Genomic DNA, 26,593 nt, shown 5'->3' on the forward strand with positions numbered 1-26,593 from the left:
GCATCCACACTGCAGAAATAATCCAGTTTGACACCACTTTAACTGCCAATTTAACATTCAATGCTATGGAATTCTGGGATTTGTAGTTTTGTGAGATATTTCGCCTTCTTTCTCAGATAGAAAGAACAACAAACTGCAACTACCAGAATTCCATAGCACTGAATGTTAAAGTGGCAGTTAAAGTGGTGTCAAACTGGATTATTTCTGCAGTGCAGATGCAGCCTATATCACATTTAAATAAATCAGCTATATCTATAAAAATATTTTTAAAATATATGAATCCCAAAAAGCAAACCTGGATTATGCCGTCTAGAATCACAGAATCATACACTTGGAAGAGACCACAAGGGCCATCCAGTCTAACCCCCTGCCATGCAGGAAATCTAAATCAAAGCATCCCCGACAGATGGCCATCCAGCCTCTGTTTGAAGACCTTCAAGGAAGGAGACTCCACCACATTCCAAGGGAGTTTGTTCCACTGTCAAACAGCCCTTACTGTCAGGAAGTTCCTCCTAACATGTTCCTCCTATCTATGTCACTATAAATCAACAGGCAACTTGAAGGCACATACAGACACAAACCCTGATGAATTAAATGGGTCTTAGTCAGGGTAAATATGAGTTAAGATTGCACTAAGTCTGTTAAACTGTTAGTGCATGTTTCTTAGGAGTACTATTTGAATGCTACATCTAAAGAGCAATCTTAAAATACTGCACTAAGACCTACTTCTTAATGTGCTTTTGAAAGGTTGCTGGGCTGTAACAATTGAGAATGCAGGGGAGGATGCACTTAAAGTTATAAAGCCACTGCCCATAGAAAATATCTGTCCCCCCTCTCTTCCCATATAGAGCACTAGAAGGTCAAGAAAAAGGTGCTTAACCTTTTCCTTGACAAGTTCATTTTCTATGGTCAGGCATATTGATTGATTTGCTGATGCATTCTGCCATGTGATTTCCCAGCTACAGTGATATAGACTAGGGACAGAATTACCACCTCATTTGGCCTTGGTGTAATTTTAAAAATGTAAGAAGAAGAAGAAGAAGAAGAGTAGAGGCAGCAGGCCATAATGGTTTGAGTTTTGGACTACAACTCTAGAGACTATGACCCTGGAGACCAGAGTCATGAATCCCACTGGGACAAGTCACATGCTCTTAGCCTCAGGTAAAGGCAATGGCAAACCTCCTCTGAACAAATCTTGCCAAAAAAATCCCATGATGGGTTTGCCTCTGGGTCACCATAAATCGGAAACAGCTTGAAGGCACACAACAACAACAACAACAAAATGTTCATATAACTGTATGTATGGGAAGGTTTGTGAGAAGTTCATTATGTTAGAAGGATGCAACTCGTAAAATGATTCTTGGGCTCTTTTGACACAGCAGGAATACAGAAACACCTTAACTACATCTTTGAGAAGTAAGTTAAAATGACTGCAGATTCAAAGTATAAATGGGCACCATTATCTAATATTGACAATAATTTGTTGTTGCTGTGTGCCTTTAAATTTTTTCTGACTTATGGTGACTCTAAGACATCAATATAATGGGGGTTTCTATGATTGAGAGTGCATGATTCATGCTAGGTCACCCAGTAGGTTTCCATGGCCAAGTTGGAATCAAATCCTGATTTCTAGAGTCATCCAGTGCTCAAACCACTAATAATAATATAATATAATTTTATTTATTTATTTATTTATTTATACCACGCTCTTCACGTTGTTAATTACACATTTCCCTACACCACACTGGCACTGGTAATATTCCATATTAAATATAATCTATGTCTGTCTACCATATTGGAATTGGTTTCTCTGTTCGAAATGTCAAATTCATAATTGCAAACACCATCTGAAAGAAAGCCTGCATCATTTGCACAGTTCACCAAAATAACTTTATTTCCTATGATAACAGTAAGTCCAAGTGAAATGAAAGGGAAAGCTAGAGGAAAGAACATATACATTCAGAATTTTAGCTGAATACCAATGGGTTGGCAACGTGTAGAATGGTTGCTAAAGGAAGAATAGAGTTGCCCCAAAATTGAGAGCCACTAGCTCTTTATACAAAGGGGATAAATTCTCCAATAAACAAAATAACCGCAGTCCTAAGATGTACCACACCAGTAAGTAGAATGGATCTGCTTTGTTGTTTTCCAGCACAATAACTTCCATCTCTAGTACAAGTCAATTAAAAAAAAAGGGGGGGGGATATTTACAGTAAAGCTTACGGTAAGGTAGCTTACTCTAGTAATGTACAGGGCCCTGCAAAATGAATATAAAAAGTCCTGCTATAAGTACACATTCTCTTGATCATGCATAGATGGGCTCTTTGGACCACCGTAAAGCTCTGTGATCTTCAAACATCTACCTTAATGTAACAATCACTGCCTTTAAGAGTAAAATTTTAAAGAGTATGTAGTTTGCATACTCTGTTGCTTCATCCCCAAAATCACATCAAGCAAACATACAAAGGTTCTGCAACGTATTATATCAGAATCAAGTTGGCATCTGATACTGAGAACTAACAACGTGACCAATTCACAGTAATATTTTAAGCATCACAACAGTATTACAACTATCAACTTGTCTAGCAGTTACTATTAACTAGTTAACCATAAAATATTTAACAGCCTCAGAAAACTCTAAACCACATTATGTACTATGTATTTTCAGTACAAATTATAGCAAAATAAAATTTCAAAAATGATATTCTGCTAAAAAAATGCATTAAAGTTGCACTGAGTAGATATAAACAGCTTATTTAACAGCTTATTGGAGCATTCTTCAGCTGAATTTTAGACTAGAATAAGGCTATAATGAATTTCCATGGTCCACTGGGAGCCACATGGAAGAAGGACTAGAAATTCTTATAGTACAAGGGCATCCTTGAAGCACAACAGGATAGGTGACACACTATTTATGAGAGAGTTTCTTTTTCAAAGAAGCAGGCATCTCAGGTGGTGGGGGGCGAGGCAGCCTAAGATAAACCTTAACAGAGTCATAAATGAACCACTGCAGGGCGGTGAGGGTGCCAATCATCAGGATGCGTGTGAAAAGGCCTTTCCAGATGCCATACATGCCCAACCTCCTGAGGACACCTATGGCAGTGCTGCCCTTTTCTTTGTTGAGCACAGACACCACAGAATCAGCTGGATGTGAGACTATAGCACAGAAGATGCCAGCAATATAGCCACCAACAAACGTGACCCCAAGTTGTTCCATCTTGCTGCACTTATCACGCGGCTTGGGTACGACGTATTTATACAGAGCCTCCACCGTTCGTTCAAAGCAGGAAAACTTCATCATGGTATACGGGATCTGGCGCATCCACAATGGAGACACGCCTTTATAGAAAGCCCACAGTCCTTCTTCAAAGTACATCTTGGGAACTGCCTCCCGCAGCGTGTTCGCATAGCCATGCTGGGTCTGAATTCGTACCTTGACCGCTTCCATTGGGGCCAAGGCAATGTCAGCGAAAAACTCAGCACTGGCTGAAGCAGCAAGGTAGACGCTGGTTCGCCACAGATATGCCTGTTCAGGACCCAACAAGTCAGAGTAATAGATCTTGAAGTACTCGTAGAGACCAAACTTGCCAAGCCCTTGCATTGAGTAACCTATGGCTGTTGGGGCCCACCCCTTGACCAGACCACGCAGCCCTTCCTCTCGCACGGTGAGATTAAGGCCTTGCACAAGCCCCCGGTAGCGGCCTGGTTCCACCTGCATCCGGCACTTCACCACGTCCAGCGGCACAACTGCTGTGTGGGTCGCACCACAGCTCAAGACACCCCCCAGGGAGCACAGCACCAGATAGGACAGCGACCCATATTCACAGCAATACTCCTCGTGAGGTTCAGGGTGGCTCTTCTGCTTGGATGCAGAAGCGGCCGATAGGAAGAGCCGGCGTCGGTGCACAGCGACGGTTTTGGCAGCTTCTGCATGCATTACACTATAATCGCTGTGATGAAGATGGGGTGAACGGCTGTCATCATTTTCTCCTTCTGTGCTCCAAGGCGTGGGGCAGAGAACCATCCAGAGCTGTGCCCAGAACCTGGGGTGAGGGTATAGGCTCCATCTGGGGGGCTTCACGTCCATTTTCTCCTGGCTGCTGAAGGCTTGGCTCTTGGTGGAAGAGGCCACTATTCTACACAGCCATGATATATGTTGAGAGGAAGACACCCGGACCATCCTGGCTTCCTCGTTCCAAGGCCTGCACTTTCCTTGGTCTGCAGAATAAGGACAAGGCATGATGGAGGCAGAGATGATAGAGAAAAACCTGTATGAGTCTGGAATTGCTGCTGTTTTCTCAACTGCCAGAACCAACCCCTGGGTTCTTCTGACCATAGAGCCCAGAGCCTAGAGAGGCCCACTTCTTCCTATAGGATGTAACAGGCCACTCTAGCCCACTCACTCACTCACTCACTCACTCTAGTTTTGAAAGGCTTTGCCCAAAGCAGCTCTTGGGCCCAAAATGAGCAGGGTTTTTGAGTGTACCATTTCCCATAAGGGCCTGCTTGATAGGGAGAGGCCTTCCTCCAGCTTTCCTTCTCCTTGTTTTTTACATTACAGTATTTTTATTTTTATTTTCCATCAACTTACACATTTCATATTTCCGTATCCATTTTCTTCATACACCAACATTCACTAAATATGTAACATTTAACCTAACATAGGCCCAAAACACACTGCGTCTGGAGTAGATTAGTGATAATGAGCGTTGAGCTAAGGTCCATAACTCACTGCAGAAATAAATAAATAAATAAATAAATAAATAATAATATTTTATTTATATCCCGCCTCTCTATCAAAGATAATCGAGGCAGCTTACATATTAAAACTTCATACAGAATCCCAACATCCCCATTATCCCTCACTCCCCTAAAACAAGAATTAAACAATTAAACATTAAAATAATCCAGTTAAAATCCAGTTAAAATAAGCAACGAGCGATTGGGCACGGAGTAATCGATGGGATAGTCGTATTAGATGTGTGGCCATCTCCCCTAAACTTTTTGCTCATTCACCAGTTTGAGACCGCTTCAACTGCCCTGGCTCAGTGCTAGGGAATCCTGGGAATTGTAGTTTATTGTGGCACCAGAGGTCTCCTCTGACAGAGAAGACTAAATGTCTCACAAAACTACAGTTCCCAGAATTCACTAACATTGAGCCAGGTCCGTTAAAGTAATCTCAAACTGGATTATTTCTGCAGTGTGTTTTGGAACATAGTTTATATATTTTCCTATTGTTCCATAAAACCCTTTAATATTTCCCAAACCCATGCATATATTTTTCCAGTCCTTCTTAAACCACATTTTCCCAATATAACCTACTTCATTATACAACACACACTTTAATTTAATTCTTAATATGTATTCTTACGCATCCTTCCACTTATACTTAAATTTGTTCAATTTATATGATCTATATACCATCAGTTTTCCTTTCCTGATAGTGGAATGCACTCCTTACAGCAATATTTTCTGTTCCCACTCTTGCCGCTTTCAGGAAAGTTGTAAGCACATCTTTCAAACTGTAACTCTTCAGATGTTTGTTGGTTGTTGGGATTATTTTTATTGCTGTAACAATTGCTAATTGTTTTAATTTTTTTAAAAAAATATATTACATTCTGTTATTTGGCCACCTTGAGTGCTATATTTTTAGTGGAAAAGACAGGGTTAAAAAAACCAAATTATTTACTATATATAATCTGTACAAATCTAGAAATTTTAGTCATAAAATTGAGCCCCAAAAGCCTGAGTCAGTTTATCCACAGGACAATGTAAGTTGTTGTTGTGTGCCTTCGTTTCCAATTTAGGGCTACTCTAAGGTGAACCGATCATGGGGTTTTCTTGGCAGTTTTTTCCTCTGAGGCTGAGAGAGTGTCACCCAGTGGGTTTCCATGGCACAGCCAGCATTCAAACCCTGGTTTCCCAGGGTCCTAATCCAACTCTCAAACCAGTGCACCACACTGGCTCTCTCATACAGTACAATGTAAGTACAATACAATTTTGGTACTGTAGTTTAACTCATAAAAAAGGAACCATTCCCTGGTGAAAGGCAAGAGTGTAATCTGTCCAGAAAGCACTGACCCCCCTTTACTCTCCCATCAGTTGTGCCTACTGGGATTTTGTAAGTTATTTAGCATTATATTCCTTTGCTTCATCCTTGAGATCCTTTGTTACATGTCCCTAAATTTTACCCTTGACATCATATAAAATCCATAATTTTGGCCTCAAAACCTGCACTCAATTTGTACCCTTGACCTATCATATAAAATCCATAATTTTGGCTCCAAATACTATGCTCAATTTAGGTCGGTTTATATGGTAATCAAATACACTAATGTTATGAAAGAAGAACAAGGTTATTAAATACATGACAGATTAAGGATGGACAGTGCTGATCTTACAGCAAGGATAAAACTGACATTAATAAGCTTTATTTGTCAAAAGAGTTCCGCTGACTCAAAACATTTTTAAAATCTGATTTTATAATAATCGTTTTAAACATGGATTTAACTTACACATTTAAAAATCTGGTTATGCATTTTCTCTCTTGACCTATCCTAATACCCCTGGGAGTAATAATTATACAAATATGCACAGAATGTCTGGAAAGGTAAATTGCAGGCTTGACTGAGTTTGTTATGAAGTGACATTAGGAGCTGGAATCAAACAGTGCTCCATGTGCTGTTGGACTGTGACATCCAGCCATAGGCAATGGTAAAGAAGGTTGGGGATTATAATCTAACATTTAGAGAACCACCTGGCTCCTACCCCAAAATAGATCTATCAATGAGTGTGATCTGTGATCATAGTACTATATGGCATTCAGAGTAAATGAAATCCCAACCTGATTTTCTTGGAAGATAGCTATCAATTAAATATTAATCTGTGATTTCTACCCTTTAAAAGAAGGCAGGCTGTTTCTGAAAACAACTCCCAAGGAACAACAATAATAAAAAGAAAGGAAGCACAGAGGAAGAGCCATACGATATGCAAGAGGACAGTTGCCCCTTTCAGGCATTCAAAATAAAGGGTAGATAAATGAGAAGGGGAATGTGCCACCTGTACTCACTCCAGTCTTATTCTGCTCATGGAAAGAGCTACATGCCTAAAGGAAAGAGTTGCTTCAATGTTTGGAAAACCAGAATGCTGACTCTCAGAATTTCCACAGACAAAGGAAGCTTCTTCAGACCCACGTCGCTGTACTCCCCACCTCACATGTTTATTTCACCCTCATGTTGAACACCTGAATAGGTCAATTATGTGTTGAGATTATGGTGAGTAGAATGGAACTCCTATCTGCATATTATATTTACATGACAGAAATAAACAATTATCTCAAAGATGATCTTGGTCTGGATCTCTCAGGACTGATGTCTGGTCTCTTGAGTCCAAGGGAGGCTCATATGATTATCCAAAGTGCGACAGATGCTGTGGACAGTTGCAAACAATATTGGGCTGACAAGAGTCTGCTGAGGTCTGCTGAGACTGGTTGCTGCAATTTGCTTTCTTCTCCTTTTCTAAACCACAGTCAACCAGGCATGCACATGGTTAATGGTGCACATGCTATTATTTCACTTTTACAATATATTATCCTTTAAAAAAATAACTTGTGTTCATTCCCAAATAAATCTGTTTAGCATGATGCCAGCAGAATCAAATTCAATTTTATTCCTGTAGTTGTGATCATGCTATGATTTAAGTGATTCTTGTAATACATCAGAGAATTTATTTATGTACTGAGAATATTACTTCTGTCCCTGCAAAAATAAATAAATAAATAAATAAATTTCAAGGCTTGTCGGACTTTTGATTTGCTGCATTAACAGATCAGGAATATATAAGGAATTGTGAAGCACAAAAAGATGAAGTTAACAATGCACTTCATAAGTGAAGAAATACACACAGCTGACCAAATGGGTGGAATAAGACCATATCCATCCGTTCTAAAATCACCTTGCTGCATCGCTAACATTGCCATCATTTTTTGTTTTTACAAGTGTATATATTATTTGTGATTATAATGTATAATATATAAACCTACTCAGGTATTTGCATCTCAAGTTTTGATGTTCCAGTGATCTGTTAGAACTTGCCTTGCCCTTGGAGAGAGTCCAATAAGATCCCCCCACACACACACACACATTTATTTACTTGACTAAAAGAAGCATGGGTAAGTAAGACCACAAGAAGTTCAAGCTGTTGATAATGAAATGTTCTTGTATTCATGCTATTTCATGCTGTTTTAGGCTGGTAATTGTGTTTACTGTATAAATAATAACCAATCTGGGTGAGCTGCTGATGCCTCACTTTATTGTGCTTATCTGAATGAAGGGAATCTTGAGTCAAACTTAGCTGTGATGTGCAAGATTGGCATGTAAAGACATACATAAGCTTGTGCCAACCCCACCTCACTATAGAGAGAAAGATTTAATAACTTAAGATATCATGTGAGGCAGAAATCAAAATTACTAAAGTCATGGGGCAAGGTATACAATAAGGCAGAAATTCATTACTTAAGGCTACCAGATAATATAAGAATTCACACCACAAGAAAGCAGTAGGTTGCTAATATCTGGTTGCTGATATTAAAATAGTATCATCCTGCTTGGGATAGTCCAGAGATGAACCAGATTGTGAAAACTTTTGCATTGCTCATGGTCATCAACACTCAACTGTTGGATTCCGGCCACTAGTATTTATGTAGCCAACAGAAAACAAAAAGCCTACAATTATAGATATTCAGAAAGGAACTGCCAAAACATCTCATGGCAGAACTGAAGAGGAGGTTTGCTTTTAAAACAGACTATTCTGCCAAGAAGTGGCAAAAATCTAGAGAGGGCATTGTCCAAAGGAGACAATGCTGCATAGGTCATGTTCTTCAACAGCAGAGCCCTCCAGCAGAAGTTGACCTTTCAGTGAGAATTGGATCTAACATCCCCTGAAGAGTTTCTGACTTAACTTTATATCCTTTTATGGTATGACAAGTTGGAGATAGTTAAATGTATTGTCCAATTCATGACCAGGATTTGCTTCTTTCCTTTTACGTTATGAAATAAAGTATATTTTCCTACATCAGTTTCCTTCACAAGAGAAAATCCTGTATTCTTGTACATTCTAGAAGGGTAGCCCCATTGGTATTTAACAAGGCATTTCAAATAAGAGCATTGTTCCTTCTTGGCAAGAATCCTCTCTTGTTGTATCATCATGTGCCTTCAAGTCATTTCAGACTTATTTCCTATCTTGACCATGAAGCCCATTGAGTGACTTTGGGTCAGTCACACTCTCTCAGCCTTAGGGGAAGGCAATGGCAAATCTCTTCTGAACAAATCTTGTCAAGAAAACCTCATGATAGGTTCACGTTAGGGTCTCCATAAGTCAGAAACAACTTGAAGGCACACAAAAACAACAAAGGTGACCCATCGCAGGATTTACTTATCAAGATTTGTTCAGAGGGAGGGAAACCTTCGTTCATGAATGTGTTTGACAACACACTCCTATAGATTGGAGCTGCTGCCACCACATTGCAGAAATAAAGAGTGGGGTTGCCTTTGCCTTCCTCTGAGGCTGAGAGAGTGTGATTTGCCCAGGGTCACCCAGTGGGTTTCCATGGTGAAGTGGGGATCAGTCCCTGGTCTCCAGAGTCATAGTTCAATGCTCAAACCACTACATCATGCTGGCTCTCAAATCCTCTGTAATTATATAAAATCACCTGTGAGATTTGAACTAACAGGAAAATATAAATAAAGAATAAAAAACACATAATCAGTTTTTTTATGTAGCAAACCATCAAAAGATGTAGGGATGCATTTCAGAGATTAACACATGGCTTGCCTTGTGATCTAATGAATATCTTCCTTGGATATTCAATGGAGTTTTCAGAAAGAAAACTCCATTGAAAGATAGTGAGGAGAGATGTAGCAATTAAATCACCACAATTAAATAATTAAATCACCAGAATTAACAATTAAACAAATTAGTTGGTTTATGTTTACATGACTGATTTAATGATTTTAAGAAATGAATAATGAAAGAACTGAGCAAGACCCAGACTCTATCAGAAACAAAAAAATAAAAATAAAAACTTAAATATTATGCCTGAGATATTATAAACATACAGAATTGTTTGAAAGTTATAGTTGTTTTAATAGTGTTTATTTTATGAAACCAAGACCTGAACTTGTACCATAATATAAAAACATTTCTTATTTTTTCCAAAAGACGTTATTTGAAAATTTATCTAAGAATAATAAAGTATTGGGAAATGGGTCTCATCCTGCATGAGAGATGAAGGATGATTTATTATCTCCCAAAGCAAATCACCTCACATGTTCTGTCTCCAAAGGATGCTCAGAGTGATAAAGGAAATTGTATTGTTGAAGAGCTAATTTATATTGAAAAGTAAACTATGAAAAGTAATGTCCTCTGAACTTCTATTACAGGTGGTCAAAAATCCTGAAGGAAATAGAGAAGCCTGATATAGTTCTTCATTTGTTACACATTTTCAGTTTATCACTGCCTACACCTATTACAGGAACCGATGGCGTACCATTAGAGCTGCTTCAATCTAGAGACAGAATTTAATCTAGCTCTAACTCAAATTGGTTAACAGATTTGGAAAGCAAAACAATGGTCCACTAATTGGAAATGCTCAATATAGAGTGCACCAAAGACTTTCAGAAGAAAATTAGCCCATGCTTTATAGATTATATATAACAAAGCCTTTGATTGTTTACTGTAGATCATGAAAAACTATGGTTTGCTCTTAAAGAAATGGGTGTGCGACAACATTTGATTGTCCTGATACCTAATCTGTACTTAAGACAAAAGGACACCATTAGGACAGAATATGGAGAAATGGAATGATTTCAAACTGGCAAGGCTGCATTTTATCACCCTCTCTGTTCAGTGTGTATGCTGATCATATGTAAAGCAGAATTAAATTTGGAGGAAGTAGAGTTGAAGATTAAAGGAAAGAACATCAAACATTTAAGATATGCAGGTGACACCATCTATACTACTAGAAAATAACAAAGACTTGGAACAATTACTGAACACAGTGAAGGAAGAAAGTTGAAAGGCAGGTTTACAGCTGAACATTAAGAAGGCAAAAATAATGACCACAGATGATTTACAAAAATTTAAGGTAGACGATGAAGACACTGATATAGTTCAAGATTGTCCATACCTTGGCCCAGTCATCATTAAGAATAGAGGCTGCTGTCAAGAAATCAAAAGAAAACTAAGACTTGGAAGGCAGCTATGAAGAAACTAGACATCTTTCTAAAGAGTAGAAATATATCTATGAATATTAAAGTTAGGACAATCCATGCCATAGTATTCCCCATCTCTATGTATGGCTGAGAAAACTCAACAGTGAAAAAAGCTGATAGGATGAAAATCAACTTATTTGAAATGTGGTGCTGGAGAAGAGTTCTATGTGGACTGCTAAAAAGACAGATAAATGGGTCCTAGAGCAAATGAAGCCAGAACTTTCCCCAGAAGCCATGATGACTAAACTGATACTGTCATACTATGGTCATATAATGAGAAGAAATGGCTCATTAGGAAAGACAATAATGCTTGGTAACACAGAAGGCAGTAGGAAAACGGGAAAACTGCATTACAGATGGATAGACTCAATCAAGGAAGCCAAAGTCCTGAGTCTGCAAGACCTGAGCAGGAGTTTTGCTGATAAGGTGACTGAGACCCTGAGCAGACAGGCGATGATAGCATGGGCTTGGCCCATGCTATACTAACCTGGGCTCCCAGGCTGGTTTACCCAACTGCCCATCCCAACGCCACAGACCCTTATCTTATTCTGCTGCTGCTTGCCAGTGATAAGACTGCCTTGGCCTCACCTGACATGGGAACTGGGTGCCTAGCTGCAACCATGTGGTCAAGCACCCCTTTTCCACGTCAGGTGCAGCAATGGGGGTCTTCTCAATAGCAGCAATGGCAGAGTATGGTAAAGGGTGCATGGGGCTATCTGATACCCTTGTATTTATGGTGGAATTTCCATGAAATTTCACAGCAAACAGCAGGTCATTTTGACCCACTTTAAGACAGTTTGACCCAGGATTGAGCCAGATCCACCGGATCACTCCCTGATCCCAGCCTAGGGCTAATGGTTTGTGTCATCCAAACAAGATGACGCAAGGCTGGGAGGAACACGGACCTTTGGGCCCATGTAGACAGCTCCTGAGGCTGCATCTACACTGCTGAATTAACGCAGTTTGACACCACTTTAACTGCCATGGCTCAATGATACAGAATGTTTGGATTTTTAGCTTTATAAGATATGTATTTATCTCTTCTCTTTAGGAGTGCTCTGGTGCCACGACAAACTACAAACTACAAATCTCAAGACTGCATCAGACTAAACCATGACAATTAACATGATGTCAAATCTATTAATTCTGCAGTGTGGCAACAGCCTTAGAGGTCTCTCATTCACAGGGTTGCAAGAAGCCAATGGCAGTTAACAACAACAAAACACATTAGGATTTAAACAAGTGCAGTAGGCAAAGTTTAAATTAATCATATACGTAAAATCTGAATTTAACAGCATCAGAGAGGGCCAGCACAAGTAATCAGCCTGTGCTACAGTACTTGCCTACAGTCTCCAAAGAAACGAGGAACTCCCTCCACAAAAAACAATGCCTCCCCTTTGCCGATTCATGTCAAAGCGCAAAGGCTGCATCTGCACTGCAGAAATCATGCAGTTTGGCACTGCCTTAACTGCCATGGTTCAGTGCTATGGAATCCTGGGATGTGTAGTTTTGTTTTGGCACCACAGCTAGAAGACTAAATGCCTCATAAAAATACAAATCCCAGAATTCCATAATATTGTGCTATGAAAGTTAAAGCAGTGGTCCAACTGCATGATTTCTGCAGTGCACGTGCTGTCAAAGTCATGCACATTACTTCTTAAATTAATTTTCTCTTTGCAGATTCACTTTGCAGACCTCTTTCTCTTTTGATCATAATCACCCATGGCTCTGAAACCAAAAAATATACCTTGGGTATATTTTATATATCCACAATACACTCCTTGATCCATTATGGAGGTTATAGTTTTTTGCCTAAAACTCAAAGCCCTGTCTGTCTGGAACAAAGCAAAATCTATAAGCTGTGGAATGGCTTGCAAAGTCTGTTGTGTGGTTTAATTTTTTAAACAATGTTGTTTGGGAGGACACCTGTTCACAATGTAGTCAGTTAAATAAACGACTCTGTAATTATATTTTTTAACATGAGTCCTGCTGAAGAGGACTACTGAATGTCCAGGGTTGGTTGGTAGACAGACTTTCCTTTTCGTTTGAAGCAGAATACCTCCTTTCTCTATGCTGGGTCCCAGGCTGAACTGCCATTTTGTAGCTATTTTGTGCAAAGAGTGAGAGCAGATTTCAGCCCACTTCAGTACTGGTGCATGAAGTCTAGACAGCTCCATGGAGCTCCAAGATGCAGCTCAGTACCTTCGGGCCCCAAAATGTTCGCGCTGCAGGAACCATGGCTTTGTGGTACCAGTGAAAGGTCACGCCGGCCACTGCCGCTGGAAACAGTGCCCTTGCGAGAAGTGTGCTCTGATCACTGAACGACAGAAGATCATGGCGGCTCAAAAGGCCTTGAAGAGGCAGGGACCTGATTCTCCACCAAGAGAAACAGGGCCATCCTTTCATTGCAGCCCCAGTGATGAACCAGATGTAACCACAGCTGGAGGTAAAAAAGGTGCAAGGCTGAACACCTCTGAGCCCCACACTTGTGGGGATGTTGCTGGGCACGAAGGAATCAAGGTGACTTCAGCAGTTAGCCAGTCATCCAGAACAAAGGCTAACCAGACACCACCAAAACCTAGTTCTCCAACCTTCATAGATTTAGGTAGGTACACCGTCTCTAGTTTTTTCTGCAACCATTTGCAGCAAGCCCTTGGTATCCACTGAGGTTTGGTTCCAGGACTCCCCTGTGGATACCAAAATCCATGGATGCTGAAGTCTCATTAAATACAGTGGCATAATAAAATGGTATGTCTTATATAAAATGGCAAAATCAAGGTTTGCTTTTGGGAATTTATATTTTTTTGGAATATTTTCAGTCTGTAGTTATGAAGGACCAACGGTGTTATCTTCATGATCATTGTATCTCTAGGATGAGCATGCCCACCTTTTCTATGTGTGACTGGAACCTGCCCTGCATTTCAGTATATTTTCTGTGTGCAGCCTGGGTGGTGGTGCTGCTTGGGATTGTTTTTTCCCTGGGGAAGAAAAGTGGTTTTTATTTATTTATTTTGACAGCTTGCATATCCTGCTTGAGGACTTTGTAGCTTGTAGTACTTCAACTCTGGAGGCTGTTTGTCCATGTTTCATTGTTGCAAAATCACATTTATTCAGCAAGCATTTTGTGTTAAGAGTGAAATGAGTTGCAGCAGGCTCCCTGCAGAAGTGAATTGCCAGCAGAGCAACAAGATTTAACAGAACATTTGGACTGGGAATTAAAATTGAGCTGTGTTGTGTTTTGCAGGCAGCTACTTTCAGAGGAGGAGCCTTTTATATTCACTACACATAAATTAAAGAGCTACAGAATGTTTATAAAGAATTGAAAAGCAATAACAACACTCAACTTGTACCTTAGGACCTGAGTTTAATCTTTACACACACACACACACACACACACACACACACACACACACACACACACACACACACACACACACACATATCTTTACACACACACACACACACACACACACACACACATATATCCCCAATTCTTTCAATGCTGTGTGTGTGTGTGTGTGTGTGTGTGTATTGCATTGATTGAAAGAAGAGGAACATAGGAGATGTGGTTTGGGGAAAATCAGGACTGAATTTTATGTAGGAATTGCAAGTAAAATATAATTTGAATTTACTCACAAAAAATAAAATGAATTTAAGGGTTTAAAAAGCTGTTGGATTTAAGAATCTTTTTTAAAAAGCTTAGGAACAAAAACTTTACGTTTAGCTAGTTAATAACCAATATTTCTGTCCTAAAAAATCAGGATATAATTTTTGTTCAGCTTTAAAAATAATTATATTCTACAGTATCTGGCTGTTAATTCTCACCTGTGAATTTCTGTAACTACATTTATTCTTTGGTTTCTCCTGCAATTAAAACAATTAATGTTCCCTCAAATGTATCTTTGTAGTTTGATGTTTCACATATAGGTTTTGTGAGCACTTTTGAACACTGGATTTATTCTTTGGCACCTTTATCTGTTGCCCAAGTGAAATGAAAAATGGAATTTATTCTCCAAAGCAGTATATCTTTGAGCATGTTTTCCATTGTACTAGGTTCCCCCCTCCCCCAAAAAAGCCAATATATCTCCCATTTGCAAGTGCTGCAAATTCAGAGGTCAAGGTACAGTTATAAATTTGTTTCAGTACTCCATGATGTCAGTTTCTAGACTTTAAATGCTAATCTGTGATTTAGAGGGATGTTTTAGACATTTGCCCAGTTGCATTGGAACAAAAACTGCATACAATTGAATATTTAACAACTCACCAATTTAAATGTCTAATGAACATTTTGTAAGCTGCTCTGATAGCCTTTTGGCAACTGTGAGATAGCTTAGAAAAAAAACTACTTTTGGGGGCTACAACTCCCAGCTAGCTAGCCTCCACACTGGCCATGGCTGCAACTGCACTGCAAAAACAATGCAGTTTGACACTGCTTTAACTGCTGTGGCTCAGTGCTATGGAATGCTGGGATTTGTAGTTTTTTGTGGTGCCAGAGCTCTCTGATGGAGAAAGCTAAATATCTCACAAAACTACAAATTCCAGAATCCTGTAGCATTGAGGCATGGCAGTTTTAAAGTGGTGTCAAACATTATTTCTGCAGTGCAGACAAGGCCTAGGATAGTCATGGAGTTGTAATAATAATGATAAATAAAACTTCCAAGTGCCAAGCACTTTCCATGTAGCTGAGAGGACACCTAACATTGCCTCCATGAATATTTAAGGAGAAATACACCACTTTGGAAATACAGTACTAAATTATGTGGTAAGCTTGTGTATATCTTTGCAGACACTAGTTGATGAATGCTACATATTCAGTCCAGCCATTCTGTTTTATTTTTATTCTACTCTAGACCATCCTACTATGCCTCAAGAATCTGCAGCTATGTACCCAGACTTTATGGAGAGAGAGCCTCCCAAAGTCTACCCTGGATACTCTGGGATGTATCCTTATCATCCATTTTCTCTGGGATTTGCATTCAACCAACCAGGCTACAGAGGTCCAATGTCTCCCCCCATGCTACCACTGCAAACAGCTTACCGACCCTTTCCTAGCAACCACGGGCCAGGGAATATTGCTTCTCTGCCAGTAAGTCATGGTTTCTCCACAGCAGCACTGCTTAAAGGAGCTTCCCACTGGTTCCAGGGATACATGTCTTGAAATGTACTTCAAAAAGTTAATGTTTTCAGCTGATTACTTCACTGACAGCATTGGAGAGAATGGAGAAGCAGGAGTAACTTTAAGAAATGTGCAAAATTATCCCTTTTGGTCTGCTGAATTTAATTAGTTAATAGTCATCCATTTATTTCCTCCCATCCAACAGAATTCTATCTGATTTACTTTACAACCAAAAGTAAATCAAATGAAGTTTGACAGAAGGTGGCTTCAAGATACAGGCTGACTATCCCCTGTCCAAAATGCTTTGAAGCAGAAGTGTTTTGGATTTTGGATTATTTATTTATTTATTGGATTTTGGAATACTTGTGTTTGCATGTACATACATAATGAGATATCTTGGAGATAAGACCCAAGTCTAAACACAAAATTTATTTACCTTTTGTATAAAACTTAGCCTGAAAGTAATTTTATACAATATTTTTTAATACTTCTGTGCATGCAACAAAATTTGGGTACACTAAACCATCAGAAAGCAAAGATGTCACTATCTCAGCCATCCATGAAAAAAGTTTTGGATTTTGGAGTGTTTTGGACTTTGAAATTCCACATAAGGGAGACTCAACCTGTATTTGTTCATGTAGGACATAAGATATCCATTTCAGGAACTGATGCTGCCAGATTTAAATTAAAGAGAAAAAGAAGAAGAATGAAACAGTGGCAATTTTTTTTAAAAAAAATTAGAAGTTACATGACCCCAATTATGGCATGTCCATTATACCAGCTTGATAAAACTGGTTCCCCACATTTTGTCAAAAACTGACATTATTAGTCAAAATGCTGTGGAATAGTAATTTTTGTGACAGAAACAAGAGGAAAAATTCTTGATTTTTTTCAAAGGTTAATTAATGTTACTCAAAATCATAACAAATTTTGAAAACATACTTTGTTACTCATAATTATTTATTTTTCTCAACAATCTTTAGTTATTATAATGTTAATGATATTAACAGTTTTGAGTAGCCTGTAATGGTTAATGGCATTTTAGTTACTTGGGGCAGGGAAGGTGGAGGGGGGAATGGTCCTTCTTCAGTATTTTTAGTAAATAAAAATTATTATTTACATTTAATAGAAATGTGTTGATTATATGTAACTCTCTTGAACTGAGAGCTTCCAATATTTCTTTCATAGTGCAAGGATAAAATAGATTATATTATCCACAGTACATAGCCACAAGCATATTATTTAGGATGATATAATCATGAAAAATACAATCCAGTTTAGACTACTGAGTCTACTAGTTTATATGATGGCTCAGTTCATATCCTCAAAACATTGTTTTTTAAGCAGAGACAAGATGCAGGTGGGGATTTTCGACCAGCTTATTATACTCCACTGTCACCTTTCATACCGCCGAGCTTTCTACCAGGGCTTCGTTATATTCCACCACCTCTCCAGCTGAATGTTGTGACTGAAGCTACAAAAGAAACACCTAGTGAGTATACAGAATGTTCAATTACACAGGACTTACACTGATCTTTGACACATGTACATGTAGTGAGATGTTGGGATTTTTATAAATCCACTATGAGCTTTATCGCATGAAAAAGGAAAGCTGAAACAGCGTAGGAGAGTCTCTGTGCCTCTGCCTGCCACTTCAGTTCACCTTCCCAAGGGAGATGGTTCTAAAAGCATCTTTTTGTTGAATGGATTTTTCAGTAACTAAAGTTCAAATTGAACTGCTTTTTCAAATCTATAAGCCATCCTTTTTATTTCTACTTACATACAGTATCTCTTTGGTTAAAGTCGTCTTGTGGAAATGTTTATCAGTACTTATCTTGACTCATGAAAGAATACTGCTTTAAACACTGCTTTCAAATTCTGTAAACAGAAAACCTTCACCAAAATAATCCTTGTTTTTTATCTTTCTTAGGGGTTTATCACACTGGGGCTAATTTCAGCATTAAAGAGAGATTAAAATGCATTTAAAGCATCCCACAAATAAAGCAAAAATGGCGAGTAATTGCAACAAATGATTATCACACGTAGTGATAATTGGAAATGCATTGTCGCTGAAATCCCACAAGCAAAAAGATGCGAGTTAATACTTCTTTGTGACCACTTTAATGGTGGGTTTTGTGTGACGTCGTGTGAAATTGTTTTGTGTAATTACGCGATTTTTCCAGGATATTCATGGGATAAACTCCCAATCTCCTTCGTGTGATAAATTCTAGTTCATATTTTTGGCCCAGAGTAGGAGACAATAACACCTCTTTTATGCTTAGCTTTGGCTGGGTCACCTTCTTGGTAAGAAGTTTCTTCTAGAACTTTTCAAACATGTATCAACCAGCAGGTTTTCACCATCACCCCCCCCCCCCCCCCCCCCCCCCCCCGGTTAAAGTATACATGTAGTATACAGCTTTGGACAACCTTTCTTATCCTACCTTGGCCCAGGCCAACTAAAAAAGAGGCGACCAAAAATAGAACACTGTACATCTGTTCTTGTTTGAATGTTCACAGTTCCCATATTTTAAAAAGTTAGTTTTTGCATCCTTTTCCCAGATATATATAGGATATTTTGGTTTTTTTCCTGTAGAGAAATATCCAGAAATACATGACCTAAATATACTTTCTGAAGCTGTATGATCCAGGAAGGACCATACCACATACTGTTTCATATCCGTAATTAGGATTACTGAAAAATTGTTCGCTTTATAGTAGCAGTTTGTCTCAAGCTGGGAAGCTATACTTTAATAAAGCTGCTCACTTCAAAATGGGAACAACTTTTTCCTTGGTAGGAACCCTAAATAAGTACTTTGGCCTTTACAGATAAGATTCTATTTTCTAACTACTTACCGGAGTACGTTCTGTAGTAGTTCATAGCACATGCAGGCATGCTTCAGCTATTGATGACAGACTTTTTTGACCTCTGCATTAAACACAAGAATCTTTAGCTGTGAAAATGCCTATGGTGCAGCCATATGTGCATAATTCTGAAGATGTACAATCCTAATATGGCTTATCTTGCATACAACTAATTGCTTATTCACCCCAGAGCAAGCAGCTGCTACTTATTTTTACATGAAAAGAACCCCCAACTGAATTTACAGTATAAACACTTCCTCTTTTCAAGGACCATAGCCAATAGTTTTTATACTATACTCTCTAAATTGCTATTGTGCCTCCACATGCATAATGTATATGGGAAGGGATGTGGGAAGTGGAGATCTGAATACTTAGTGTCTTAATGTTTCAGTTAGCCACAAGTGGGTAAACTGCTCAAGAAGTTCATCTTGGATGACTGTCCACGGTACCTGCCATAGTAATGTGCATTCATGCCAAACTTTGACATATTTTGATTTCTTCATTTGGAATATTAAAATGTTGTTTAATAGTTTGTTTGATTATTAAGCAAGTAGCAGTAATTCACTCATAACTCGAAGTAATAATCTCTTTCCAATAGTAATTTGAGAGTTGGCATGTGTAAGTGACAATATGTTTAAACAATATGTTTAAGCAATACACTTGTCCCATATTCGCTAGGGTTAGGGGCACAAGACCCTATGAATATGGAAAAACCGCAAATAACAAAAACACCTTGTTTTTACGTGAGAGGACACCTTTCTAGGAATCTCTAGGTCCTCCAGTACAACTCTGTGGTCAACGTCCGACAGACACTGACCATAGAACTGCACTGGAGGAGCTACAAATGCCCAGTAGCGTATTCTCTCTAGGAATCTCTAAGTCTTTCAGTGCAACTTTCAGTTAAAGTTGACCATAGAGTTGCACTGGAAGAGATATTCCTAGAGAGAACATATTAATCAAATCCGTGAATAATCAAATCCGCAAATATGGATGGATCAGTGTATACCGCTTAAGTATAAATGGTTGAGTTTAAATAATATTGCAGTCTACACTGCAGTCTGTAGTTTAAATAATATATTTAAATATAAACAGATGAGGGGGCCCAGTTTTACGAAATATATAGATGAGTTGGAGCAGGTTCAGAGAAGAGCAACAAGTATGATAAGAGGTATGGAGAACAAAACATATGAGGAAAGGTTGAAGAAGCTGAACATATTCAAGTTGGTGAAGAAAAGACTGAGGGGTGACATGATTGCACTCTTTAAACATCTAAAGGGCTGTCACAGAGAGGAGGGCAGGTTTGTTCTCTGTTACTTCAGAAGGTAGGATAGGTGTAATGGTTCTAAGTTGCATGAGGGTAGATTTTGACTGAACGTTAAAAGGAACTGGAGCGTGTCCAGAAGAAGGCAACCAAAACAGTGAAGGGTCTGGAAACCATGCCCTATGAGGAGAAATTCAGAGAGCTGGGCATGTTTAATCTGGAGGAGAGGCGGTTAAGAGGTGATATGACAGCCCTGTTTAAATATTTGAAGGGATGTCATATTGAGGATGGTTCAAGCTTGTTTTCTACTGCTCCATAGACTAGGACCCAGAATAATGGATGCAAGCTACAGGAAAAGAGATTCCATCTCAATATTAGGAAGAACTTCCTGACAGTAATAGCTGTTCAACAATGGGACACACTCCCTTTGGAGAGTGATGGAGTCTTCTTCTTTGGAGCTCTTTAAATAAAGGCTGGATGGCCATTGCGAAGGGTGCTTTGATTGTGAGTTCCTGCATGGCAGGGTTAAACTGGATGGCCCTTGTGGTCTCTTTCAACTCTGTGATTCTATGAGTCGATGAACTTCGACTGTAATTGCAGCGGTGTTGTGCAGTGGTGCAGCTGAAACATAATTAACAACCGATTCCTGCCCTAACTCATGTGGCTCTGAAGTATCCTGACATTCCCTCCTTCTTAACCCTTTTGCCTTTCCATCCTCCTTGTCCACTCCAGTCTTTATCTCTCCCTGCCCTTTGCTATTCCTGAGGCACGTTTGAGACTAACAGAAAGATTGACGTTGTCAGCATAAGCTTTTGTAGACTTGAGCCTACTTCATCAGATGCATTTGGAAGGAAGTAGGCTCAAGTCTATGAAAGCTCATGCTGCCAGCTTCTATCATTTAGTTAGTCTCAGAGGTGCTGCAAAATCCCATTGCATACTGATTTTCAAGACTAACACAGCTATGTCTTTGAATTTTGCTGTTCCTGGATCTCCGTATAACCTTCCCAGCTTCTTTGTCTTTCAACAATTTTAACAACTAGTTCAGAAAAACCATTGCAAACTGGCTGAATGGGACTACTGGGAAAGAGTGGTTTGGCAGTGAAATTAATTGCCTAGAGAGATGGTGGGGTCTCTTTCTCTGAATATTTTCAAAAAGAGTCTAGACAGCATGCTAGAGATGCTCTAGTTGGAGTTCCTGCATTTTGGAGGTGGTTGGATTTAATAGACTTTCAGCTGTAAGGTTCTATGATTCTATAATAAAAGCATCAAAAACATTTATTTTTTAAAAAAAAGATTTCTATTTTACAAGATTTTTTAAAAAATGTTAGAAAAACACCTTTGCAACACTTTGTACAATATGGAAAAAGTTAAAACAGTCAGTCTGAAGTTAAGGATTATTTTCTGCTTCTGTGTTTCAGCTGTCACCACTGATAGCCAAGATTCTGGAGTTATGTGTGAACGCAGCCAGCCATCTTCTCAGGAAGATGACCATGAAGATTGTTCCTCATACAATAAGCATTAAATTTACTGACAAATCCATGTTGAAATGTTGCTTTCATATAATGCATTCTTCAAAGTATTGTTTTGGTTGGATTTTGGATATCACCAGTCCTAGTACAGCCATATACTTTTAGAACATGGAAGCATACAGGTTGTTATATTCAGAAATGTTGGTATCTCACGTAATATCCACAAAAGGAATTTTCCCACTCCTAGTTTGATGCTTTGCTATCACAGATGATATTTAGGAAGAGCAGTCTTTACTGACAACCTCATTGTTTTCTTCTGGTTGCATGTCAGCAGGCTAGTGCAGGCCCACTTGGATTCATGCAGCTTTGGGGAATACAACGTGTTCAGTAAACTACATTTTATCCTTTAAAAAAATCTTGCAACTTGCAGTTTTGAAGCAAATAAATGCTTGCCAGGTTGAGTTACTTGCCTGTTCTGTGCTTTTAGAACAGATATTTGCTAAATAGCAAATGATAATGCTTATCTCCACAGTTTGGAAAGCTTCAACTACCAATCCTGCAGCTAAAATTGCAGGAGATTGGTTCTTTTTCTAGCAGTTTGCTACTTTGCACTTTTAGCAATTTATTTTATTTAGTTCAACCCTCCATAGTTGAAGGTTGTGATATTTTATGAACAGAAGTTTTTCACAAGTATAGAGTTGCAATACAAACATTTATTGTAAAGTCGAAGGCTTTCATGGCCAGGATCCATAGTTTTTGTGGGTATTTTGGGCTATGAGGCTGTGTTTTAGAAGAGTTTATTCTTACCGTTTCACCAGCCACAGCTTCTAGAACGCGGCCTCATAGCCCCCAAAACCCACAAAAAACTACAAACATGTATTGTGGTAAGAGGGAGGTATAAGCAGGGAAATATTATCCCTAAATTATCTTTCCACAACTAGATGCTTTCCAGCAGTACATCCCCTGCCTTTCCTAGCAGTTACAACCATACTGCTTGGGGACGTTGGAAGTTGTAATCCAGCACACCTAAATCTCCCGAGTTGGGAAAGCCTGCCCTAAATTTAGACACAGTTACAGGGAAGCCTCCACCTGTTGAATGTCCCTCTGTTGTCAAGCTTCTAATCATACAGAGGGTAAACAGAGTTGTTAATTTATAGGATTCACGGATATGATTAATGTTAGAATGTAGGTTTATTTGTAGACGTGTTTCCTTAAAGTGATGGAAAGATGGCTATAACACCAAACTGCAGCTATGATTAATGTTAGAATGTAGGTTTGTTAATACACAGATATTATTAATGTTAGAATGTAGGTTTATTTGTAGACACATTTCCTTAAAGTGAAGGAAAGATGGATGTAATACTAAACCACAGCTAAATGAAGAAGGCAGTCTTTTAACAGTTAAATTAAGAGCTCTAAGGTGAGCTGCAAATTATATGTAAACACTACTTTTTGTGGGTGACAAATGAGCTTTAGCACAGGATGAGGATATTCTGAGAATGGGGCATTTTGTAAAAACCTGCCATTGTTCTCAGAGGTCCAAGCATCTGTGTATCTGCATTTTGACTCCTACAGAGGTAGGAGTAGTAGTAGGATGGTCACATGAAGAAGTTTGAGAGGGGGGTATGGAACATGAAAAAATGGCTAGTTGGGAAAGGGTGAAGCTTTCCTTTTGACTTGTCCAATCAAAATGGGTTCTTACAAAATCTCTTTAACAATACAATAAATTTATAATAAATTTGCCACCGGGCTTGTGCCATACATATATAAAAAGTGGGGAAAAGACCATTGTTATTTGCATAAAAAGAATGTTGAGTCTGGTGTTCTAAACACTCATTTGTTGATATTCCTTCTTCTGTACAGTCATTAAAGTTACAGGTGCCCTGTCCTCTGTCCCATCCAGAACTTTTAAAAGTTACATTTTGGACAGTAAATCCTAGAACTTGCCTAGCATAATGATTTTGGTTAGGGGATTCTGGAAGTCCCAACAAATAACCATTCCAAGCTTTGGTTCCTTCCAGGGTGTATCCACATTACATATTTACAGTACTATGATCTCACTTTAACTACCATGGTTCTCTCTGATGAAATTCTGGGATTTTTAGTTTTCTGGGACTTGCTATATTCTAGGGACGTGCACATGAGCAGTGGATCTCAGATTTTGTGAGTTCAGTGTTTTGGACTTCAGTACAAAAATCCCTGACCATTAGCTAGGGCTTATGAGAGTCCAAAGCAACTAGAAGACAAAATTTTAAAACAACTGCACTACAGAATGTTATGTATCTCAGCAAACTAGAAATTCCAGGATTTCATAAGATAGAGCTATGGCGGTTAAATTGGCATCAAACTGCATAATAGTGCAATGTGGATACACCCCTGATAATTTTACTTGAAAGTAGACACAGTTTTAAATGAAGATTAAATGGATCTTTTTCAGGGCTATCCTAATGCAATCTTGCCTCTGGGTCTACCTGCTTTAAGTAGTTGTAGTCTTCCAAGTTGAGAAACAAAAGCAAGAATACCTGTTTAGGTGTTTCCCAGGTGCATTCTTTTTAAAAACCGAATCCCTCAGCCCAGGCCTTCCTTTAGAGAAATGCATCTCTGTTAGAAAAGGCACAATTCTTACCTAATAGCACAACCTTTGTTATAATGTGGGAACAATATTTGGATAAGGATGAAAATGCCCACTTTAATTTACTGTTACCTGTTGTTAAAAGACCTGTTGTGAATGACAGTTTTATTTGTATACACTGGAATGAAATATATTAAAAAGTTAACACTACTCTTGCATTTTTGGAACTTCTCTCCTTTTGTTGTTTACTGTCAGATTTAAGACATTTTGGGAAGAGGGGATGTAGTTAACAAGGATGCTTGTAGTTGCTACTGTGCCTTTTGAAGAAAATAATGGAAAATTCAGAGTATTAAGGGATGTAAATTATCCCAACATCCTGTAAATATAAGGAATTTTTTTAGAAACGATTTCCAATGGACTTGTTTCCTGAACAGCAGTAGTGCAGTTAACAAAAGTTCACTATTTCAAGAAGCTTTAAAGAACATTAAAAGCAACAGGTGTTTTAATCAGGATTTATTTCATTTTATCACTGTGTGGGGCAAAAGCATTCTTCAGTGAGCCAACACAAACAGTGATTTATGGTGCAGAACAGTTTAGCCACAATCCATTGTAATAGATGTTCTGCAGTGCAAAATGAAACAAAGGGGTGCTGTGAAAAGATGGCCTCATTCCCACTATGTTTTAAACCAGTTTGCAAATCGACCCTGGTTTACACTTGAACCGAAATACTTAAGTGATTCAGAGAAGGGGGCCATGCGCTAGACCCATTTAACCTTCATCTTTTTGATGCTGGTTTTTTCAGCGTCTTTTTGGATAAATCGATTCTGTGCAAGTGTGAACCAGATGCAGATTGGAATCAATTTCAAGAATCAGATTCATGAATTGCTTCAGTGTCAGTGTGAAGATGCGGATCAGACGATTTACTATGATGTGATAAGGGGTCGCCGGGTGGGGAAGTGGAAATTAACAACCTGCGTTTGCCTACCCTTTGACCCTGTTCAGAAGTATGTACCGTATATACTCGACTATAATTCGATGTGATGTATAAGTCGAAGGCAAGCTTTGGGTCTGACATTAGGGATTTTGCTATGACCCTTGCATAGGTCGAGAGTAAAATTTAGGGGCATATCGCAAAGGATCTGAAGGATGAAGCAAAGCAAAACAGTTCAAAGAACTTACAAAATTCCAGCAGACATAACTCTGTGCTCACTTTTAAGGCTGGATGGATGAGAGAGTAGAGTGGATTGGTGCTTCCAGGATAGATTATACTGTACTCTTGTTTTTCACCAGGGGATAATTCTTTCTCTAAAATAAGAGTTAAGATACAGTGGCTGCATCCACACCAGAGAAACAATACATTTTGATAACTGCTATGGCTCAATGCTATGGAATTCTAGGAACTGTGGTTTTGTGGGACACTTAGCCTTCTCTGCCAAAGAGTGCTGGTGCCTCACAAAACTACGAATCCCAGAATTTCATAGCACTGCCAGCTCAGCTTAAAGTGTTGTCAGAATGGAATATTTCTGCAGTGTGGATGCAGCCAGAATTTACATTGACTCATGGATAAGTCGACTCATGTTTTTTGGGTCAATTTTTTTACCTAAATTTCTAGACTTATACATGAGTATATACAGTAAATGCGATTGCAGTGATGGATAGAGGGGGGAAAATCTCGCTGAAAACACTCCAAATTGAACTGACTTATTTGCCAATGCGAACTAAAAGTGGTTTGTTTTGAGAGACTCCCTCAGGAAACGGTTGAAATTGAATTGATTCATTCGTCAGTGTGAACCACAAGTGAGTTATTTTATTTTGTTTTACAGCAAGAAAATGCAACTGGGGCAAATGTAGTGTGAACCACCCTCCACTGCCGAATCGATCCATCGATTCGGATCTCAAAGCAATTTATTTGTAAGTGGGAATGAGGTCAGCATTCCTGTCAAGGCCAGCCATACTATTAGATTCATGCTGCATCTACCCTGCAGAATTAATACAATTTGACACCATCTTAACTGGTATGGCTCAATGCTGTGGAATTCTGGC

General features: G+C 38.8%; 2 protein-coding genes across 5 annotated transcripts; one reads left to right on the forward strand and one right to left on the reverse strand.

Annotated features, from left to right (window-relative positions):
- Positions 1–1,867: 1,867 nt before the first annotated feature.
- On the reverse strand, positions 1,868–7,215 carry LOC121927597 (phosphate carrier protein, mitochondrial-like). 2 transcript variants are annotated; one of them, XM_042461339.1, is made up of 2 exons: positions 7,070–7,215; positions 1,868–4,218 (listed from the first exon to the last, which is right to left on the reverse strand). In XM_042461339.1, the coding sequence occupies exon 2, from the start codon at positions 4,178–4,180 to the stop codon at positions 2,909–2,911; it is 1,272 nt and encodes a 423-aa protein (XP_042317273.1). In that variant the 5' UTR covers positions 4,181–4,218; positions 7,070–7,215; the 3' UTR covers positions 1,868–2,908. The 2 variants fall into 2 exon arrangements, with proteins under 2 accessions (XP_042317273.1, XP_042317272.1); XM_042461338.1 differs by lacking the exon at positions 7,070–7,215 and adding an exon at positions 4,592–4,726.
- A 6,164-nt stretch (positions 7,216–13,379) lies between these two features.
- On the forward strand, positions 13,380–24,760 carry DMRTB1 (DMRT like family B with proline rich C-terminal 1). Of its 3 annotated transcripts, none has more exons than XM_042461341.1 (5): positions 13,380–13,875; positions 16,121–16,356; positions 17,731–17,878; positions 21,928–23,251; positions 23,291–24,760. In XM_042461341.1, exons 1-4 carry the CDS (start codon positions 13,446–13,448, stop codon positions 22,029–22,031), a joined length of 918 nt encoding a protein of 305 aa, XP_042317275.1. In that variant the 5' UTR covers positions 13,380–13,445; the 3' UTR covers positions 22,032–23,251; positions 23,291–24,760. The 3 variants fall into 3 exon arrangements, with proteins under 3 accessions (XP_042317275.1, XP_042317277.1, XP_042317276.1); XM_042461343.1 differs by having other exon boundaries at positions 17,734–17,878; XM_042461342.1 differs by having other exon boundaries at positions 21,928–24,760.
- Positions 24,761–26,593: the final 1,833 nt, after the last annotated feature.

This window comes from Sceloporus undulatus, chromosome 4, assembly GCF_019175285.1.
Source record: "Sceloporus undulatus isolate JIND9_A2432 ecotype Alabama chromosome 4, SceUnd_v1.1, whole genome shotgun sequence".
In the NCBI taxonomy this organism is placed as follows: domain Eukaryota; kingdom Metazoa; phylum Chordata; class Lepidosauria; order Squamata; family Phrynosomatidae; genus Sceloporus; species Sceloporus undulatus.